Here is a 19,711-nt window from a genome sequence, read left to right on the forward strand (position 1 = left end):
AAAATAACCTCTTAACACTTTCCAGGTGTATCGACATCCTGGAGCTGTCTGAACGTATGGACCTGCTGAAGTTCCACTATCATACTCTGAAGCTGTACGGCTCAGTGTGTGCTCTGGGAAACAACCGTGTGGCTCACGCTCTGTGCAGCCACGTGGATGAATCCCAGCTCTTCTACGCCATAGAGAACACCTACCTACCCGGACCAATGAGGAGCGGCTTCTACGACCTGCTCATCAGCATGCACCTGGAGTCTGCCAAGAGGAACCGACTGGGAACCAACAAGGAATTCATTGTTCCAATGACGAATGAAACACGCAGTATTACTCTGTACTCAGACAAATCTCACGCTTTACCTGGGGTCGGCCTCACGACATGTCTACGTCCCAAACTCCACTTCTCTTCTATTGGGTTTGTGGGAACAGATCAAGACATCTACACACTGAGTCCAGTCATCCCCTTACAGGTGAGCTGGAACAGGTTACGTATTTAAGGTGCTCCAGAGACACTAATAATTCTAAGTTGCTTCTATTTCCAGGTGTTAAAGACCAAAGCCTTAAACATGCTGACTGAGGCTGTGCAAGACGGTGGTCAAGCCATGAGGGATCCTGTGGGGGGTAGTGTCGAGTTTCACTTTGTCCCGATCCTGAAGCTCATCAGTACTCTCCTCATCATGGGTGTGTTCGATGATGAAGACGTCACACACATCCTGAAGATGATTGAGCCCACGGTCTTCAGTAGCAAGAAAGCCGAGGAGCCTGCAGATGAGACCGCCAAGTCCAAGGAAGAGAAGGAACAAAAAGCTCCTCCGAAACTCGGAGTCGAGAAGGAAGCAGAGCAGGAAGCTGCGGAGGAAGAAGAAGAGGAATATGAGGATGACGGCTTGGGTGAGGATGAGGAGGAGGAAGAGATCGAAGAAGAGGAAGAATTAGAGGAGGCAGGATCAATCATGCCACGTGATGACACGGGGAACAAGACCGAGCAAACAAATGGTGAAAAAGGTGCAGAGGAAACGGAGAAAGAGATGAAACCTGCAGAGACTAAAGAAGGGGAAGCTAAAGAAGAACATCTGGAGCAAGGACTTTTCCAGATGAAGCTTCCAGAGTCTGTCAAATTACAGGTTCGTATGCTCTTTTTTAGAATAATTATTTAAACAGTAAGTACCTACCTCACAGTATTAACAATTCATGTTGCTTTTGTCCTTCAGATGTGCACTCTGCTGCAGTATTTCTGTGACTGTGAGCTACGTCACAGAGTGGAGGCCATCACTGCCTTTTCTGACCAGTTCGTCAGTCAGATACAGTCCAACCAGAGGCAGCGCTACAATGAACTGATGCTGGCCTTCACCATGAGCGCGGCCGAGACCGCCCGCAAGACCCGAGAATTTCGGTCCCCACCACAGGAGCAGGTATACTCAGACAAATGCATAAAAAGAGAGAAGTAGTACATTTGATGATTGTTAAATTGTGTTTGACAGTGTTAATACCACCACATTTTTTTCATGGTTAAGTTTAGCCATTTTTGGAGTATTAAGTAAATGAGCACATTTGCTTATACGTTTTGTCCTATTTATGAAGGTCAACATGCTCATGAACTTCAAAAACTGCGCTGATGATGAAGAGTGTCCCGTTCCTGATGAGGTCCGAGAATCCCTGCTGGTTTTTCACAATTTTCTGCTGGTCCACTGTGGTTAGTTTCCATCTATATATTCAAGTCTACTTACATCAGGATTTAAAGTTAACACTGCGAATGGCAGGTGTAGACATATGTTCCAAGACCTTATATAAAACTTCACTCTCAGGTGTTCATATCGAAGAAGAAGGGCAAGAGGAGGAAGTGGATAATTCTCTCCGCGGACGACTGTTCAGTTTGTTGGTAAAGGTGAAAAAATTTCGTGAGAAGAAGGTGGAGCTGGAGCCGGAGCCACAGGAAGATAAAAAACCAAGTGAGTCTCAACGGCAATAAAAATCTTTTGTGGACCAATAATTGACTTTTTTTAAAAAACCTAAAAGCATCAGTTTTGACTTTTCTTTGCTTTTCAAAGTGACATGCACTGAAATCCATAATTAAACAAATCACTTTTTTTTCATATTAGTATTTTTTGGTCATATAGCAACAGCTTTGTTTGCCCCTTGTTGACGAAGTACAGAAATAGAAATATGCCAATTGCTTTGTTAACTAGTATATTTTTAAATAGAGACTCACAATAACTACAGTATGAAGTGTCTTTTGCATCACTGCTTACCCCCTTTGTTATATGTTTATTAGGCACACTGCAGGAGCTGATTTCCCATACTATGATCCACTGGGCCCAGGAATCATTCATCCAGAACCCTGAGCTTGTGCGCATGATGTTCAGCCTCCTTCACAGGCAGTATGATGGGCTGGGCGAGCTCATGCGGGCCCTCCCCAAGGCCTACACCATCAATGCGGTGTCAATTCAGGACACCATGGACCTGCTGGAGTGCCTGGGACAGATCCGCTCACTGCTTATTGTCCAGATGGGTCCAGAGGAAGAGAGGCTCATGATTCAAAGCATTGGGTGGATATAAGCTTTATTTATTGTGAATCCTTTCAAATGCCTGTCATTGGAGCTGTACAGTAACTTATTTTTTCTTTCCCTCAGGAACATCATGAGTAACAAAGTTTTCTATCAGCACCCCAACTTGATGCGAGCTCTGGGCATGCATGAAACCGTAATGGAGGTCATGGTTAATGTACTGGGTGGTGGGGATTCAAAGGTATATTTTTGTGTCACCAGACTTTTCTTCTTATCACCACCAGGGAACAGACTAAAGAAGGTGATAAGACCTTGGCTTTTTCTTTTCTTCCAACAGGAGATCAGATTCCCCCGAGTCGTGACAAACTGCTGCCGTTTCCTTTGCTATTTCTGTCGCATCAGTCGTCAAAATCAGCGCTCTATGTTTGACCACCTCAGCTACCTTCTGCAGAACAGTGGCATCGGCCTTGGTGATTGTTTTTGTTGAGTTACAGCATTATTCTTGCTCTTATTCTATCCTTTATTTGTGATGAAGCTCTACAACATGTACTTTTTTTTAGGAATGCGGGGCTCCACCCCCTTGGATGTGGCTGCAGCGTCTTGCATCGACAACAATGAGCTTGCATTGGCTCTCCAGGAGCAGGACCTGGAAATGGTAAAATGAAATCAATATGTATTAAACAAGCATTGTGCAAAATTGTTCATCACTTGAGTAAACCGTTTTATTTCCAGGTGGTCAAGTATTTAGCTGGATGTGGATTGCAGAGCTGCCCGATGCTGCTGTCCAAAGGCTACCCTGACATTGGTTGGAATCCTTGTGGTGGAGAGAAATACCTGGACTTTCTTCGTTTTGCTGTATTTGTCAACGGTATGTAATTCTAACGCCCATATTGTTTCTGTTTTTCTCCCTTGCTTATATAAGTGTTTTTCTTTTTCCTCCTGTAGGAGAGAGCGTAGAAGAGAATGCCAACGTGGTGGTACGTCTCCTCATCCGCAGACCTGAGTGCTTTGGTCCGGCCCTGAGAGGGGAGGGTGGCAATGGCCTTCTGGCTGCGATAGAGGAGGCCATCAAGATATCAGAGGACCCTGCAAGAGATGGACCTAGTGTAAAGAAAGACAGACGCTTTCCAATGTAAGAGCTCCTAGTTGTTTTTTTCCCTGATTGTTTATAATGAAGCATCAGTGAGTTTATTGTCTCCTCTAGTGTTGCTAAAGCAGAAAGATTTAGAGCAACTATGTTTATTTTCGTGTAGGTTTGGGGGAGAGGAGCAGCATGAGGAGAACCGGGTGCACCTGGGAAATGCCATCATGTCATTCTACTCTGCTCTGATTGACTTGCTGGGACGCTGCGCTCCAGAGATGCATGTAAGCTATTTAGTGACCAATGTGGCTTCTATGACTTACAGAGAAAGAACAAATACAAAAATTGGAAATCTTATTGAAAATGTCTTTATTGAAAAGCTGATCTTTTTTCTCTACAGTTGATCCAGGCTGGTAAGGGTGAGGCTCTGAGGATCAGGGCCATTCTGAGGTCTCTTGTCCCTCTTGAGGATCTGGTGGGAGTCATCAGCCTTCCTGTTCAGATTCCTGCTTTAGGAAAAGGTAAACACTTGGGAGAATAACCATTTGTGTGCCATACATATTATACAGCCATTTGCTGAAAGCTTGTTATAGCATCAGATCAATTTAACCCAACTTCACATGTTGTTAATAACTTCTTTTTTTTTACGTCGGTCGCACTCAGACAACAGCATCATAGAGCCAAAGATGTCCGCTAGTTTTGTGCCAGATCACAAGGCTCCCATGGTGCTGTTCCTGGACAGAGTGTATGGTATTGACAACCAGGATTTCTTGCTCCACGTGCTGGAGGTAGGATTTCTGCCTGACATGAGGGCTGCTGCCTCTCTGGACACGGTGAGCCTAAACTATTTACAAACATGCAGATATATGATCCTGGAGGCGACGTGAGGAGCAGAAATATGACCGTACTGTTGGACTTAATTCACAGGTTGCTTTCAGCACCACAGAGATGGCCCTCGCTTTGAACCGCTACCTGTGCTCTGCTGTGTTGCCACTCATTACCAAGTGTGCCCCGCTATTTGCTGGCAGCGACCACCGTGCCATAATGATCGACTCCATGTTGCACACAATCTACCGGTTGTCTCGAGGACGAGCTTTTACAAAGGCCCAAAGAGACATCATTGAAGAGTGCCTAATGGCTTTGTGCAAGTGAGTTTGAGCTCATGGCAAACTTTACATATTATTCAAAATCACCAGCTTCATTGTGGAATTGTGCTTTTTTTTAAATCTTACTTTCAGACATCTACGTCCCTCCATGCTTCAGCACCTGCTCAGACGGCTGGTGTTTGATGTGCCCATTCTTAACGAGTACGCCAAAATGCCACTGAAGGTATGAGGACTATTGAAACTTATTTCCCTTTGAGCTTAAATGTTCTTCTGGTTTTAATTTTCTTTCACTGTTTGCATCCTGCAGCTTTTAACCAATCACTATGAGCGTTGTTGGAAATATTACTGCCTCCCTAATGGTTGGGCCAACTTTGGGGTGGCGTCAGAAGAGGAGCTGCATCTTACCCGCAAACTGTTTTGGGGAATCTTTGAATCGTTGGCACACAAGGTGGAGCTCCTGCAGTATTCTTTAGTTCCATACGATTGATGGTGTACGCATGCATGTATTGTAATACCTTGTTTTGCGATTCCAGAAATTTGATGCAGAGATTTTCAAAATTTCTATGCCATGCATCTGCGCCATTGCTGGAGCCATTCCTCCTGACTATGTCGATGCCAGTTACTCCTCCAAAACAGAGAAAAAGGCGTCAGTAGATGCAGAGGGAAACTTTGATCCGAAACCAGTGGAGACGACAAAGTGAGAGTTTTATCGTCACTCTGCTATTCAGTACATAAAGTATCTTTTTAAAATAATTACAAATGGTCTTTCCTCCGACCACAGTACCATCATCCCTGAGAGACTGGATCCCTTCATCAACAAATTTGCTGAATATACACATGATAAATGGGCCTTTGAAAAGGTAAAACTTTTGTTTAACATTTACTGAACTCACTCACACTAGTTTCAATTCCTATCCAGGAGCAACATGAACAGAACAGCTTTACTGGAAAACAAATAGATACAGACTCACTGTGAAGGAAGTCCTAATATATGTAAGCACAAATAACAGTTGTAATACATATTGTATATGCATTATGTTTCAGATCCAGAATAACTGGTCCTATGGTGAAGTGTTGGATGAAAATGCAAAAACTCATCCGATGCTCAGGCCGTACAAAACCTTCTCAGAGAAGGTAGGTTTCCAGTCACACTCTACATTGAATTATTCAGAACCTTTACTTCATCTTTTCTCTGCTTCTCATCACTCTGCATGGTTCTCTTCTGACAGGACAAAGAGATCTACCGTTGGCCGATCAAAGAGTCAATCAAAGCCATGTTGGCGTGGGAGTGGAACATAGATAAAGCGAGAGAGGAAGAGGAATCAGACAAGAAGAAAGTAGCCTCACGGAAAATCTCACAAACGGCTCAGGTAGAGAGCAATTGGATGATTGTGCAAATACTGATGTCTTCGCAGTCGTGGTATTTATTCTACACTTCATAACGATACCTCACTCTGTTCTAGGCAACCTATGACCCAAGCCATGGCTACAGTCCACAGCCCATTGACATCTCACACATGGCTCTTTCAAGGGATCTGCAGGTATGGAAGGAAGTGTTTGAACCGTATGTCCTCTGATCTTTGAATTCGATCAGTATTCACAGTCCATATCTGTTCACAGTCTATGGCGGAGCAACTGGCAGAAAATTACCATAACACTTGGGGGCGAAAGAAAAAGATGGAGCTGCAGTCCAAAGGTAAGATAAGAGGGAAGTTACACATGTGGAAAATGAGACTGTCTTGTTTATCAGTTTTGATTGTGTGTCTGTTTATGAAGGAGGTGGAACACATCCTCTGCTGGTGCCATACGATACTCTGACGGCAAAAGAAAAGGCACGAGACAGAGAGAAGGCTCATGAACTGCTCAAGTTCCTGCAGCTTAATGGATATGCTGTCACTAGGTAACAATGCAATGGAACACTTTTTGAATTGGGAATTGTATTTAATATTAAAGATTATTTTAAGACAGGAAATAACCAACGAAGAGGAAAACGGCCTCAAAACAAAAATGAGACAACATCATAACAAAAGATAAATTAACTGAGTCAGAGACACACTAGGAAGGTAACATAGGATAATGAAAGCAAAACACGTAAACATAAGAGCCCATAAGAATAACTCAAAAACGTAAACGTCCTGAACCGATTACATAAATTCCATAAAGAAAACAACCTGAGTTTCTAAAGAGTTCTTTGTGTTTAAAGATAAACCAAGTTTTTATAGAGTTAACCTCTGTTTCACTTTAGGGGCCTGAAAGACATGGAGTCTGACATCTCATCCATCGAGAAGAGATTTGCTTATGGTTTCCTGCAGAAGCTGTTGAAATGGATGGAAATTGCCCAGGAGTTCATTGCTCATCTTGGTACTGTGGTGCAATGACGATGAACAGATACTGTAATGTTACCTTATAGTGTTGCCTGTGTTATTGCAATCATATCATATATGCCTATGTGTTTTTGCAGAGGCTGTCGTGAGCAGTGGACGGGTGGAAAAGTCTCCTCACGAGCAGGAAATCAAATTCTTTGCCAAGGTGAAACTTTTGTTTTGAGCCAGTGGACAGATGACACTTGGACTCTTTGCTGTATAAGCTTAAAGCTTACTGTCCCTATTAAATCTCTCCCTCAGATTTTGATGCCTCTAATCAACCAGTATTTCAAAAACCACTGCCTCTACTTCTTGTCAACACCTGCGAAAGTCCTGGGCAGTGGTGGCCATTCCTCCAATAAAGAGAAGGAGATGATTGCAAGGTGACCGATCTCATATCGAAATAACACATAGGAATGTTATGTTTTCTTTTCACTTATCACTTTACTCTTTTTATGAACATTTCCTTTTTCTTGCATTGCCTTTCCTTCCTCTTCCTTTCCTTCTCCTCATAGTATCTTCTGTAAAATGTCCGCTCTGGTGAGACACAGAGTTTCTCTCTTTGGTAAGATGTCAGCCTCTCAATTTCAATCTTTGAATCTGATGCTCTTTCTGTGCTTCTCAAATGTGGCTACATCGTGTAATAATGTATTTTCAGTCTTCCAGGTTGGAGCAAGTATAGTTCTTCTTGTTTTGTGTGGAGTTCTATAAAAGTAGTCATAACATCCAAACTGTATGTGTTCTTTCAGGAACCGATGCTTCAGCAATCGTTAACTGTCTTCACATTCTGGCGCGGTCACTAGACGCAAGGTTTGGCATTTTTCATTTTCTCACAGTACTCATTACCCCATGAGGAGGAATTTGTTTTGTTTTGTTTTTCCTACTAATCTTTATTTTTTACCTAATCAGGACAGTAATGAAGTCAGGGCCTGAGATCGTGAAAGCAGGGCTGCGGTCATTCTTTGAGAGCGCTGCAGATGATATAGAGAAGATGGTAGAGAATCTCAAACTGGGCAAAGTTTCCAAAGGGAATCAGGTAAGAGAGGAACACAATAAAAGCAACAGTACTGCGTATACGTCCGCCAAGGCCTAACAGTCCCTTTAAATTGAATCAGGCAACATTAAATTGCACATTTTCATAAATATAATTTCCCTAAATGTGCCTGATTTTTAAAAATTAAGATCCATTAATTATTCCATGGGAAACTGGTCAAAGAATTGCAAATAAAAGGTAAAAATTATCCAGATCTGCCTTTTTGTATAAGTAAACCAACAAATAAACAAATGGACCAGAGCGTAAACATCACCTCCTTGATTGAGTCAATGAATATATTGCTCGCCCTGACTTGCAAATGATTTAATAAATATTAAACCTCAAATATCCAGAGTCCATGACACTGTGCTGTTTCTCTTCTTTAAAGCAAGTCAAAGGCGTGTCTCAGAACATAAACTACACCACCATTGCCCTGCTGCCAGTGCTCACCTCCCTGTTCGACCACATCGCTCAGCACCAGTTTGGAGATGATGTCATGTGTATGTGCTTTCACGCCTGCCGTATTTATGATTTCACATTGTGCTTATTTATTCATTCATCTTGACAATGCTGTACCTGTCTCTGTTACTTGCACACAGTGGATGATCTACAGATGTCGTGCTATCGCATCATGTGTAGCATCTACTCCTTAGGGACTGTCAAGAATCCACATGTTGAGAGGTGACTCCACATCTGCATATATTAGGTTGTGTGAAGTAAATGGAGAGCTGTTTTTTTCACTTGTTCCTTACATTTACAGGCAGAGGCCAGCTCTTGGAGAGTGTCTGGCTCACCTTGCAGCAGCTATGCCAGTCGCCTACATAGAACCCCATCTGAATGAATTCAATGCTTTCTCTGTCTACACCACAAAGACGCCGAGGGAAAGAGCCAGTGAGTCCAATGCTGTTTCCTCAGATTTTTATTTTTTTTTGTCAAACAAAGTCTCTGAATTTTCTTTCTTTCGCTGTTCTCTCATGAATGCCAAAGTCTTGGGCCTTCCCAATGAGGTCCAGGAACTCTGTCCAGACATTCCCGAGCTGGATTCTCTGTTGAAGGAGATCGGAGACCTGGCAGAGTCGGGGGCTCGGTACACTGAGATGCCTCACGTGATTGAAATTACTTTGCCCATGCTGTGTAACTACCTGCCTCGCTGGTGGGAGAGAGGATTCGAAAATTTCCCTGAGATGGAGGGCCAGCTCTGCACCGAGGTCACGTCAGAACACCTCAATCAGCTGCTGGGCAGCATCATGAAAATTGTAGTCAACAACTTGGGTATTGATGAGGCCTCCTGGATGAAGAGGTTGGCTGGTGAGCTCTGATTTTAACTCTACCAATGTGTCACTGCATAATCCTCAGTGAGTTTTTGTACCAATGAGATTACACCATTTTGTTTTCTCTTCTAGTGTTTTCACAGCCCATTGTCAGCAGGGCAAAGCCAGAGATGCTCAAGTCCCATTTCATCCCAACAATGGAGAAGCTGAAGAAACGCACATCGAAGGTGGTGGCTGAAGAGGACCATCTGAGGATGGAGGGCAAATCAGAGGGAGATGAAGAAGATGGAACGATACGGGATGAGTTTGCTGTCCTCTGCAGAGACTTGTATGCACTCTACCCTCTACTAATTCGCTATGTGGACAACAACAGGTACAATAAAGTTACAAACACCAATATAATAATAATATACACCGACACACAAATGTTGTCGTCAGGCCCATTTGTTAACTCAAACTAGGTAAAATCGAAATAATTTATTCTTCACAAAACACAGATGACAGTTACGAGGATTTGCATAAAGAGCAGGGAAGTGTGATCCAATCACAAGTGGTCACAGGAGACACATTCAGGATACATCTACATTTTAGGTGTGAACACGCTTACATAACAACCACTTGTGATTGGATCTCTCAGGACAGATGTTAATACCAGGCCTGAACAGGGCCATAGAGCACTTACATTTTCATTTATTGTTTTTATTGACTTTTAAGAGCCTTAACCTGATATGCTCTGCTACAGGGCAAGATGGCTGACATGCCCTGACCCGGATGCAGAAGAGCTCTTCCGAATGGTTGGAGAAGTCTTTATTTTTTGGTCCAAATCTCACGTGAGTATGTTCATTTGGTATCTGAGCACAGCCGTTTGCAGCCGCTCACATTGTTTTCTAGATGTTTTGCATTTGTCTTTCTACTGTAGAACTTCAAGAGAGAAGAACAGAACTTTGTGGTGATGAATGAGATCAATAACATGTCATTCCTCACTGCTGACAGCAAGAGCAAAATGACCAAGGTGAGTTACTAATAGACAGATCCAGTGCTGCAGGGTGACAGCTGATAATAACCCTTAGGATTGTATTGCAGGCATATTATAAACCATCTGTACGTGTTCCTTTCTTTGTGCCTTCATTTTTTTATTATGATTTTACCATTTTGCTACATGGCTGTTTATGAAATATTATTCCCAGAAAAGTTTTAGGACATTCTACATTTTGTATCACTGATCTATAATCCAGCAAATCAATCTAAGACAGAGCTTTTGCACCATCTATAACAGGTACAGGTATTTGTTCTGTTTTTTGTGATATATTTGTTCATTTGACTTACAAAGCAAAGCCTACCCTAACTTTTGGAGGTTTCATTTTGAGAAGGACAGCAGCTGTGTTAACTTCATTCTCTCTTTGGTTGTCCCCTGTCTTCTTTTGGGTTGCGGCTGGGTTTCCAGGGCGGGGACTCAGAGGTTAGACTTTGTTCCTGCACGACCGCTGTGCTGACCGCATGGCACCTCACTTTGGGGGAGCTTTTCATCAACCTCTCCAGCACACTGGCACATCCGATCCACATACTCACATAGTATACTTACACACTTGAGCACACACACACATACATGCACATTCCATTCATATCACAGAAACATGACCCATAGAACAAGTCACTGGCCAATAAATCAGTGCCAGTGACAAATGCTTTTTCTGTACATGCAGCTGTTCCTGCTTGGTCATGAATACTTTGCAGTCTGTTACGAATGGAACAAAACTCAGAATTTGTCATTGCTATAAATACACAGATATTTATATAAATAGACAATGAAAATCCGAGCCAGAAATGTCTTCAAAGGAGTGACACATGGAGTTTAGATCCAGTTTCACAGTCTCTACTAGTAGCTGTACTCCAACACATTTGCCTCTGCGCTTGCACAGTTGTCTTAAATTGGAAAACACGCTTCATACAAGGCTACTGATTTATGTCCACATATTTTACTCACTGTAATGTACATATATGCACTAAGATAGACACACTATTCTCATAGAAGATCACCGGACAAAAGGGCAGCCCCCACCTGTGGGGCATGCCCAGTCCTGCCAGTGTGTGACGGGGGGAGTCTGGAGGCGCTTGATGAAAGTACTCAGCTGTAGAGTTGGGCTCATGGCACTGGGCTTTACACCGAGCCCAAGGTGGCAGTGAGAGCACAGTGCCATCATCCTTTCACTGAGTTTGCTCTTTTTTCTGATCATAGTTGAATTGGAGTCTTCTCGTATGTCTTTTGTTTCTTTTCATTGAAGGATGGTTGAACTATAGCTTTTGTAATGCAGCTTTTTGCCACTAGGGGATGATGTTAGTCTTCTCTGTGCTCTTTCTTCTCTCCTCCCTGGAAATGCCATGGCACCTCATGGTTTAGTTTCCTTTTCACTCCAGACTAACACGTGACTTGATGTTTAATGTCACTGAGGCAGATTTCTGAAGCATTTTGTCGGGTTCCCAGTTAAGAACGGGCTCAAATGATACCATGAACTTAACCATTGCATTAATTCACACTTACGATCTAAAATAATTTCCCCACAATGCTTTGCACCCTGTTGCCTCTTCCATAACACACTTGCATCTAGCGCTGAACTGAAGCAGGAGCAGTGGCTGATGTGTTACTACATCTGGCAATGATAGGGTTTTTTATTTAACCCTGAGCGGGAGGACGACAGGCAACAGCCACTACATACAAAACAAAAATATCCGGTTCTGGATTTGGTAAATGTCAGTGGGCCATAGAAGATGCTTCTAGCAATGATAAGAGGTATTGAATAGTATCATTATCAATCATTACTACTATCTCCAAGTCCCCAATAGAGATTTACTTTTCACTTTCTCAATTTGTCCAGTATCTTTTCACATTAGACTTTTCTGCAGCTATTTTTGTGTAATTCTGTGATCTGCACTATGGCTCTTATCAAGCCTACATTACAGGACAGAGCAGGAGTTCAGGAGGCGAGCACAGGGATGTGTCCCATAGACAGTTTGTTTTAACAGCCTGCTACTAATAAGTCTAACTCTAACTTCATGAGTTTTTTTCTTTGAAATCTCTTAATATTTTAATGTTTCACAAGGTACTACTGCTACTGTAATAAAAAATGTTTTAGCCACTTATCCTATCTGTGGAATGCTGAATGGGTTGTCACTTGAAGAAAATAGATTAACATTTTCTTTTTTGCATGTTTTTGTGAATTCAATTTCAATGATTTACTTTCCTATAAGACCCACTCCTCTCAGCTTTCCTTTCCCCAAAGCCAGCTACATCCCCACTTTGCCCCCACATTTTCACTGTACCCTCTACTTACCAGTCTGAGCTCAGAGGAACAATCAGGTTTATATCTGGAGAATTGTTGGACATTCAAATACTAGCAGTACAAATATAATGGCGTGAGTATCAGGTAAAGAGAAGAATATGTTATGAATGTAGATGGGTAATTCAACGTGAAGAAAGAGTTTGTAGTAGTTTTAACACACTTATTTTACCTTTACTTGGTATGATGTGCAATAGCACAAACACACACACACACACTCACACATATATATATATATGTATATATATATACATATATATATATGTAATCAGTTTCTTTTCAGCATTATAGGGGAAAAAAATGAAGTGGGCTTATATCCATGAAATTGATATGAATTGCCTGGCATTGAATCCGAGCTGTGATGTATTGGATACAAAGCAGTGTGTTGAACTCCTGACATTTTATTAGATACTGTGAATGCTTTTTGGTGTATTGTCTTTTTTCTTAGGGAGGAGGCTCCGACACCGAACGCACCAAAAAGAAAAAACGTGGGGATCGTTACTCTGTGCAGACATCACTTATTGTTGCGGCTTTGAAAAAGATGCTCCCCATAGGCCTCAACATGTGCTCCCCCGCCGATCAGGAGCTTATCAACCTGGCCAAGATCCGATACTCTTTGGTAGTTTTTATTCTGAGTTTAGGTTCATGCACAATACTGTAGACATGATGGTTTTACTTCCTGAACCATTAGTGCCTTAGGAAAACAATGATAAACCTTTTTACTTGACAGAGAGACACTGATGAAGAAGTGAGAGAGTTCCTGCAGAACAATCTTCATCTTCAGGGGAAGGTAAAATTCCTGGACTGTTAATCCAACTGTGTTTTCTTTCCAAGGACACATATTTGAGATAATAGTCACGATACATTTCAGAAAGATCTGTATGTCTGTGCTTTGGCAAGGTGGACAACCCATCCATGCGCTGGCAGATGGCTCTGTACAAGGAAATGGCCGGGAAGGCTGAAGATGCCGATGCTCCCGTGAAAGTTGTGAAGAGAGTTCAGGAGGTTTCTGCTGTCCTCTACCACCTGGAAGTGGTGAGTGGATATTGTCAGCCACACTAACTGTATCAAACTCCATCCATGTTACTTGAATAAGTTTATTCTACTGTTGCAAGTATTTGAAAACAGCAAAACAATATTTTTTTGTTAGAAGGAGAGTATGTATGTGGGGGATTGCAGATTTCTATGGTTTTTTGTGTTTTCAGGTTGTCTGTCCGTCTTTCCATTCATGTGAACACAGTATCTCTAGAACTCCTTGTGGGACATTAGCTTAACCATAGTCTCAAGGATAAACTCATTAGATTTTGGTGTTTGATGGTGCCCTCATGTTCTTGTGATCGTTATACATCAGTCACATTCATATGGAATTCCATTACAACATGTGGTCGTGTTATCTTAAATCTTTTCAATTTGACTCAAATGTTCACGTGGCCTGACAGATTAATTGAGTAGATTTTGGCGGTCCAGGTCAAAGGTCAAGGTCACGGTGGCCTCACAAAAACATGTTTTTGGCCTCTTTAACATAAATATCAAAAGGAAAAGGTTTTGATCAGTTATTTAGACACAAAGATTATCCAATAAGATTTCAGTGTTCAAAGGTCATGACCTCATATGAGTCTGGAAAAAAATGTATCTTAATCTTTTCATTTGTTGTTGTTTGACTGTATAACATATGTTGTGGTGCATGTTATAATTGCTATGCTGTGTAGACCATATGTGTAGAGACATTTCCTTCTAAAATGTTCTAATATACAGCCGAACATTTGCCCTGTCCCCTCCTTCGTTATAGACCGAGCACCCGTTTAAATCCAAGAAGATGGTGTGGCACAAACTGTTGTCCAAGCAGAGACGCAGGGCTGTGGTCGCTTGCTTTAGGATGACACCACTATACAACATCCCCAGGTAAAAAAAAAAAACTGTATCAGTACTGACATGTAACTTATAGGATGTTCAGATGATAACTACGGCGCATGAATTACTTTAATTTGTATATTTTGCATCTCAGGCACAGAGCTTCAAATATGTTCCTTGAGGGATATAAACGCAACTGGCTTCACACTGAAGGTTACTCATTTGAAGACAGGATGATAGATGACTTATCTGTGAGTGGCGTCTCACACTAGTTTCGTCTAGAATATAATTGTTTGTATTTTTTCATCACTCACCCTTCCTCTCACTGTGCATCCCAGAAAGCAATGGAGCAAGAGGAAGGAGATGAAGAGGAGGAGAGAGAAACGAAGCCGGATCCTCTTCACCAGCTCATTTTGCATTTCAGTCGTACCGCTCTAACAGAAAAGAGGTTCGATAGAACCTTGCACATACTGTAAAATGACACTGAGCTTCAAAATGTACTAATTGTCCTCTTTTGTCCCCATTTCAGTAAACTTGATACAGATCACCTGTATATGGCTTATGCAGATATTATGGCAAAGGTGAGTCATTGCAAAGCGTTTTGGCTACAAGTTTTTATATGTGCACAACGCACTCTGAAACACTCATGTTTCTTATTTTTTGTTTTCAGAGTTGCCATATTGGTGAGGAAGAAGAAGGAGAGGAAATTATGGAAAATGCTGAGGATGAGATGTCCTTTGAGGTGCGACAGTCAGAACTGGTAATGGGCGGCGAGGGGCTGGGAACGAGGAACACAGAGGAGCGGTAGCTCTCGACGCATTGAGTGACCTCATCATCGGAACATTATTTCACACCCACATCTCTCTCTCCTTCTTTGTCTTGTCTTGTGTCTTCTCTATCCGTGCTCTGTATCTTCTGTTTGTATGTTGTATTCAGTAACTTAAAGATCCAATTCTGATGTGTTTTTACTTTAATGACTCCTTCATTTTTCAAATTCCACTTCAGACAAAAATTTGACAAGCACTCTGTTTATTCCAGTGCAACATTGACTGTCTTAAAATACCAGTTGGTTGTGATTACATGTTTTTGTGCCATGAATCTGGATTGGGTCTTATTAGATGAAATTAAATTAATGTAAAATTAACATATATAATAATAATAATGAATAATATTCATGACACTAATAAAATCAAAATTCAATTCAAAATTCAGCTTGATGGACACTGAAAACCACTTAAGATCAAGGTCTAGCATTGTGTAAAAAAAACTGCTCGGTGGTTTCCTGTTACACCATGAAGCTCACCACACAGCACACATATCTAGTGTCACCATGCACAGCTCATAGACTCATAGAAGGCAACACCCCCTGGCACTGTGCAGACCTTGACTACATTCCTTGTGTCAAGTCTCAGACACTGTTCTCATTGATACTCACGTTGCTGACTTCACAGTTTGAAGCAGCTGGAGCTGAACCACATGTTTGTTGGACCACAAACAATTTCTGTGCTTCGTCAACATGTATTTTCGCTTAAACCGACTAAAAATACATTTACAAATCCATAAATGCCTTCAAAGTGTGTGAGGCCGTACATCAAACTGGGGCTTCAGACATGCTAAACAAAAGCCTGGAGCTGATATTGGAGGTGTTATCAAAGGTTTTTGAAATTGAGATCTAAATGTGCTTTAACACAAACTCACTGACTAGTGGTGTCTTTCCTCCCAGTTTATATAGATGTCCCTTTTGTCCTTCTCTCTGTCTCTTTCACCATTGTTCCATGTAATCTCTCTCACCTTCATAACACCAGTCGTTATTAACTGAATGCTACTGATCAATGTTCCCCTCCCCCACTCACATAGCATACTGACAGACTACAGTGAAAGCCAGTGTAGAACATGCAACATTTAAAAAAAAAATACACATAATCTGTTCATATGCATCATAAACAGGTTTCAATAGAAAGTCAGTGATCGCAGTGTAAGTTTTGAGGTCCAACTGCACAACACATAGGGGGTAGAGCACGGCCAGGCATACGAGGGTGGGTGGGAGGGGGGTTGGGTGTGGGGCGGGACGTTGCGGGTGGGGGTGGGTTTTTTTGGGGGTCACAATGTGGGATACTACAAGTTGATTTGTGATGTGGCTGAACAGAGAAGTGTCAGTTTGTCTTCTGAATTCAGAGATATACATTTGACAGCCTTGTTCTTTGTGTACAACACTTTTCATTCCCAGTTGGTTCAATATTATGAACTAGAATGACACTCAGAGAACCCAAACCTCCGCCAAGGTTCTATACATAAGGTTCTTATGAAAAAACATTTGAGTTCACTAGATTGATGCCCCATCTCACTTTGAAAAAGAAAGAGAAAAAAATAATCCTGGATCTGATTCCTTATCCAGATCGGAAACTTTCCAGACCCATAAAGCACCTTTCCACAAAATATGGTGGTAATCTGTTTTCGAGTTTTTGCATAATTTTGCAAACTAAAAGAGAAACAAACAAACATAACATTCTTGGCAGAGGTAATAAAGAATTGTGCATTATCAATAGGAAGTTAAAGGCTGTTTTTGTAATTTGCATTAATATTTCAAACCATTTAAGCAAAACAAAGACACACTGCTATGAAATGCCAAAGAAATATCTCTGATACAGAGGGCTTTGTCCAAAGTATCTTATTTGCAGGGCTACTGCAATAAAGACACTTTGGAAAGCTACATGGTTGAAATGTTATGCCAGTGGGGCAATTTCCTGTAGTCTAACGCTTGCTCCAGTCAGCAAACGTGAGGAAGTAGTATAGAAACTCCATGACTAATAAAGTTGGTGTTTTAATTGGACAGTAACAGCCCATAATGCAATTGCTTGTTAAAAAGTCAAAATTACTGTACATAGGAACTAGTTCCAGAATGTTTTGATATTACAACAGTGGCTAAAAGCATGATGTGAGATCGATTATATTAAAATGTAATTCACAGAACCAGTTAACAGATTTTTTATTAGTGTTATACATGATGCTACTGTGATAACACATTTTAGAAGAAAATGGTAAGTTGATCAGACAGGAGATTAGAAAGGAGTGAGAGGAGAGTGAATGTGAATTGAGAACATGAATTGATAGAAAGGACTTTTTGAGTAAACATCTTTCTTTCTTTCTTTCTTTTTTTTACATTGAAACAGCTAATATACAGCTAATCATGACCAGGAGTCCATTCTATCTTTTCAAATTCTCTCTGTGAAATGTAAATAAATTGTATCAAATGCTCATTAAGTTTGTGTGACCGCAGGAAAAAGAAATGGAGAAACAAAGGCTCCTGTACCAGCAGTCCAGACTTCATAATCGTGGTGCTGCAGAGATGGTTCTGCAGATGATCAGTGCCTGCAAAGGTGGTCTAGCCTGTTCTCAACACTCCACATCTTTTGTCAAGTGTGGTTCTGTTTAATCTCAACAAGTTTTTTTTTTTTTGTTTTCGTAGGTGAGACAGGCCCAATGGTGTCTACAACACTGAAGCTGGGTATCTCCATCCTAAACGGTGGAAACAGTGAGGTTCAACGAGTATGTGTTTTGAAAACAAGCCTTTTAGATTATGTCATTTTTAGAATTTAACAGATTTATTGGTTTGGCAATAAAAACTGGCCGCTATGAGCTTTTCACTGGCATATCAGTATCTGCATTTATGTTTCTGATATGCAAAGATATGAAAAATGATTTTACACAATAAACAATGCTGAAAAGATTTTTACACTTTACACTAAAATATAATATATGTGTTAAAATATATTTATTTTCTCTATTCATGTTCCAAATATTTGGTTGTATTTTTTTCAGATTTTCTTTTTATTTATAGTTTATAATTTTGGTTAAACTGTGAAAAAGTTACCCTCAATGTCATTTATTTGACATAAGGGTTTAATAAGGATATTTTAGGAATCATTGCCAATTTGTATTTCATATGTATATTAGCTGATGTATCTGTATTGGAAATTTGTACCTACTTAAATCAGCATTGGCCCCATAGGTCGTGCTTGAAGAATCTTGAATCTGAAGTTACCTTTAAAGTGGCACTTTATATGTGTGTACCCTCTTGGTTTTTTTCAGAAAATGCTGGAGTACCTGAGGGATAAGAAGGATGTGGGCTTCTTTTTGAGCGTCCAAGCTTTGATGCAGACATGCTGGTCAGTTAACAATCAATGAGTATAATTTTTATCCGATGAATAGCAAAGCAATATTTAAAGAGTGTAAATTGTACTTTTGAAATGGGTTTATGTTCTTTGCAGTGTCCTGGACCTAAATGCCTTCGAGAGGCAGAACAAGGCAGAGGGGCTGGGCATGGTTTCCGAAGAGGGCACAAGTAAGTCTCCATACTTTTTTTTCTCATCTAATAGAGCCTCCTATATAGTACAACAGAGAAAACATCACAATATAGTCATTGCTTAGTATCATCATGTAATAGATTATCGGAATCAGGTCACCTTGTGTAGCTCACCCGTCTTTAATTAAGTTATTAAATACAATAACATACACAATCACCAGCGATGGGATACAAATTAAGACAGCTCACATTTGGGCTGAAAGAGGAAATTATATAATTTTTCATTCTACTGCTGTAAAATAATAATAATAATAATAATTAACAAATAATGGCAACTGCTCAATATCATATTACAGACATTTCTCATCTATTCTGGTGACCAAAAGAATTTAAACAGATGTTATGATTATAATTCATAATTCTATTTTCACCTAACAGAACAGCATTTGGTGACAACTGTGCACATCAAATAAATGTGTTTTTATCTGCTAGAGGTCAGAGTGTTTTCTCTTTGATTTGAGTTCTATACTGTATATATCACAAAAATCCCATGTAGGTTATTTCTATGCATGTAGATGGAGACAATGTTTGCCAAAAAAAGCACGAGATTTTTAGATTTTCGAAAAATTTGGAGTAGAAAACTTTGACCACTTTCCTAAATAGAAAAATCCAGATCCAGGTGATGACCAGTTACGTGATGTGTTTGTTAGTTACTGTGAATAAGGTGTTTGTCTCATTGACATTAACATGGAAAACAAATTAATCAGTCCAAATTAAACATGAATTAATAAATAGATACATTCTGATCATCTATTCTAATTCATCCTCCTCTAAATGTTTTCCATCTGTGGCATTTACTGTACAGATTTG

General features: G+C 40.7%; 1 protein-coding gene across 4 annotated transcripts in view; it reads left to right on the forward strand.

Moving 5' to 3' along the window:
- The window catches only part of LOC109628722 (ryanodine receptor 1-like), a 46,654-nt gene that overhangs the window by 13,645 nt on the left and 13,298 nt on the right, over window positions 1–19,711 (forward strand). For 2 of the 4 annotated variants that reach the window (XM_069539913.1, XM_069539914.1), the window contains exons 36-85: window positions 26–464; window positions 537–1,118; window positions 1,206–1,406; window positions 1,576–1,687; window positions 1,800–1,943; window positions 2,267–2,540; window positions 2,625–2,739; window positions 2,836–2,968; window positions 3,059–3,153; window positions 3,231–3,366; window positions 3,444–3,630; window positions 3,752–3,863; window positions 3,980–4,100; window positions 4,243–4,412; window positions 4,507–4,727; window positions 4,818–4,908; window positions 4,993–5,133; window positions 5,219–5,382; window positions 5,467–5,545; window positions 5,730–5,819; window positions 5,915–6,055; window positions 6,149–6,226; window positions 6,306–6,381; window positions 6,462–6,585; window positions 6,931–7,046; window positions 7,147–7,214; window positions 7,310–7,431; window positions 7,564–7,613; window positions 7,798–7,858; window positions 7,958–8,084; window positions 8,470–8,581; window positions 8,681–8,762; window positions 8,842–8,972; window positions 9,069–9,389; window positions 9,485–9,725; window positions 10,095–10,182; window positions 10,272–10,364; window positions 10,797–10,811; window positions 13,136–13,306; window positions 13,418–13,477; window positions 13,588–13,722; window positions 14,477–14,589; window positions 14,693–14,789; window positions 14,877–14,986; window positions 15,068–15,119; window positions 15,209–15,298; window positions 17,816–17,915; window positions 18,005–18,084; window positions 18,628–18,704; window positions 18,807–18,880. In XM_069539913.1, coding sequence (XP_069396014.1) covers window positions 26–464; window positions 537–1,118; window positions 1,206–1,406; window positions 1,576–1,687; window positions 1,800–1,943; window positions 2,267–2,540; window positions 2,625–2,739; window positions 2,836–2,968; window positions 3,059–3,153; window positions 3,231–3,366; window positions 3,444–3,630; window positions 3,752–3,863; window positions 3,980–4,100; window positions 4,243–4,412; window positions 4,507–4,727; window positions 4,818–4,908; window positions 4,993–5,133; window positions 5,219–5,382; window positions 5,467–5,545; window positions 5,730–5,819; window positions 5,915–6,055; window positions 6,149–6,226; window positions 6,306–6,381; window positions 6,462–6,585; window positions 6,931–7,046; window positions 7,147–7,214; window positions 7,310–7,431; window positions 7,564–7,613; window positions 7,798–7,858; window positions 7,958–8,084; window positions 8,470–8,581; window positions 8,681–8,762; window positions 8,842–8,972; window positions 9,069–9,389; window positions 9,485–9,725; window positions 10,095–10,182; window positions 10,272–10,364; window positions 10,797–10,811; window positions 13,136–13,306; window positions 13,418–13,477; window positions 13,588–13,722; window positions 14,477–14,589; window positions 14,693–14,789; window positions 14,877–14,986; window positions 15,068–15,119; window positions 15,209–15,298; window positions 17,816–17,915; window positions 18,005–18,084; window positions 18,628–18,704; window positions 18,807–18,880 — 6,812 coding nt within the window. The remainder of the gene's footprint in view (window positions 1–25; window positions 465–536; window positions 1,119–1,205; window positions 1,407–1,575; window positions 1,688–1,799; window positions 1,944–2,266; window positions 2,541–2,624; window positions 2,740–2,835; window positions 2,969–3,058; window positions 3,154–3,230; window positions 3,367–3,443; window positions 3,631–3,751; window positions 3,864–3,979; window positions 4,101–4,242; window positions 4,413–4,506; window positions 4,728–4,817; window positions 4,909–4,992; window positions 5,134–5,218; window positions 5,383–5,466; window positions 5,546–5,729; window positions 5,820–5,914; window positions 6,056–6,148; window positions 6,227–6,305; window positions 6,382–6,461; window positions 6,586–6,930; window positions 7,047–7,146; window positions 7,215–7,309; window positions 7,432–7,563; window positions 7,614–7,797; window positions 7,859–7,957; window positions 8,085–8,469; window positions 8,582–8,680; window positions 8,763–8,841; window positions 8,973–9,068; window positions 9,390–9,484; window positions 9,726–10,094; window positions 10,183–10,271; window positions 10,365–10,796; window positions 10,812–13,135; window positions 13,307–13,417; window positions 13,478–13,587; window positions 13,723–14,476; window positions 14,590–14,692; window positions 14,790–14,876; window positions 14,987–15,067; window positions 15,120–15,208; window positions 15,299–17,815; window positions 17,916–18,004; window positions 18,085–18,627; window positions 18,705–18,806; window positions 18,881–19,711) is intronic. The other 2 variants (XM_069539916.1, XM_069539917.1) reach the window with 2 other exon arrangements.

This window comes from Paralichthys olivaceus, chromosome 15, assembly GCF_024713975.1.
Source record: "Paralichthys olivaceus isolate ysfri-2021 chromosome 15, ASM2471397v2, whole genome shotgun sequence".
NCBI lineage: Eukaryota > Metazoa > Chordata > Actinopteri > Pleuronectiformes > Paralichthyidae > Paralichthys > Paralichthys olivaceus.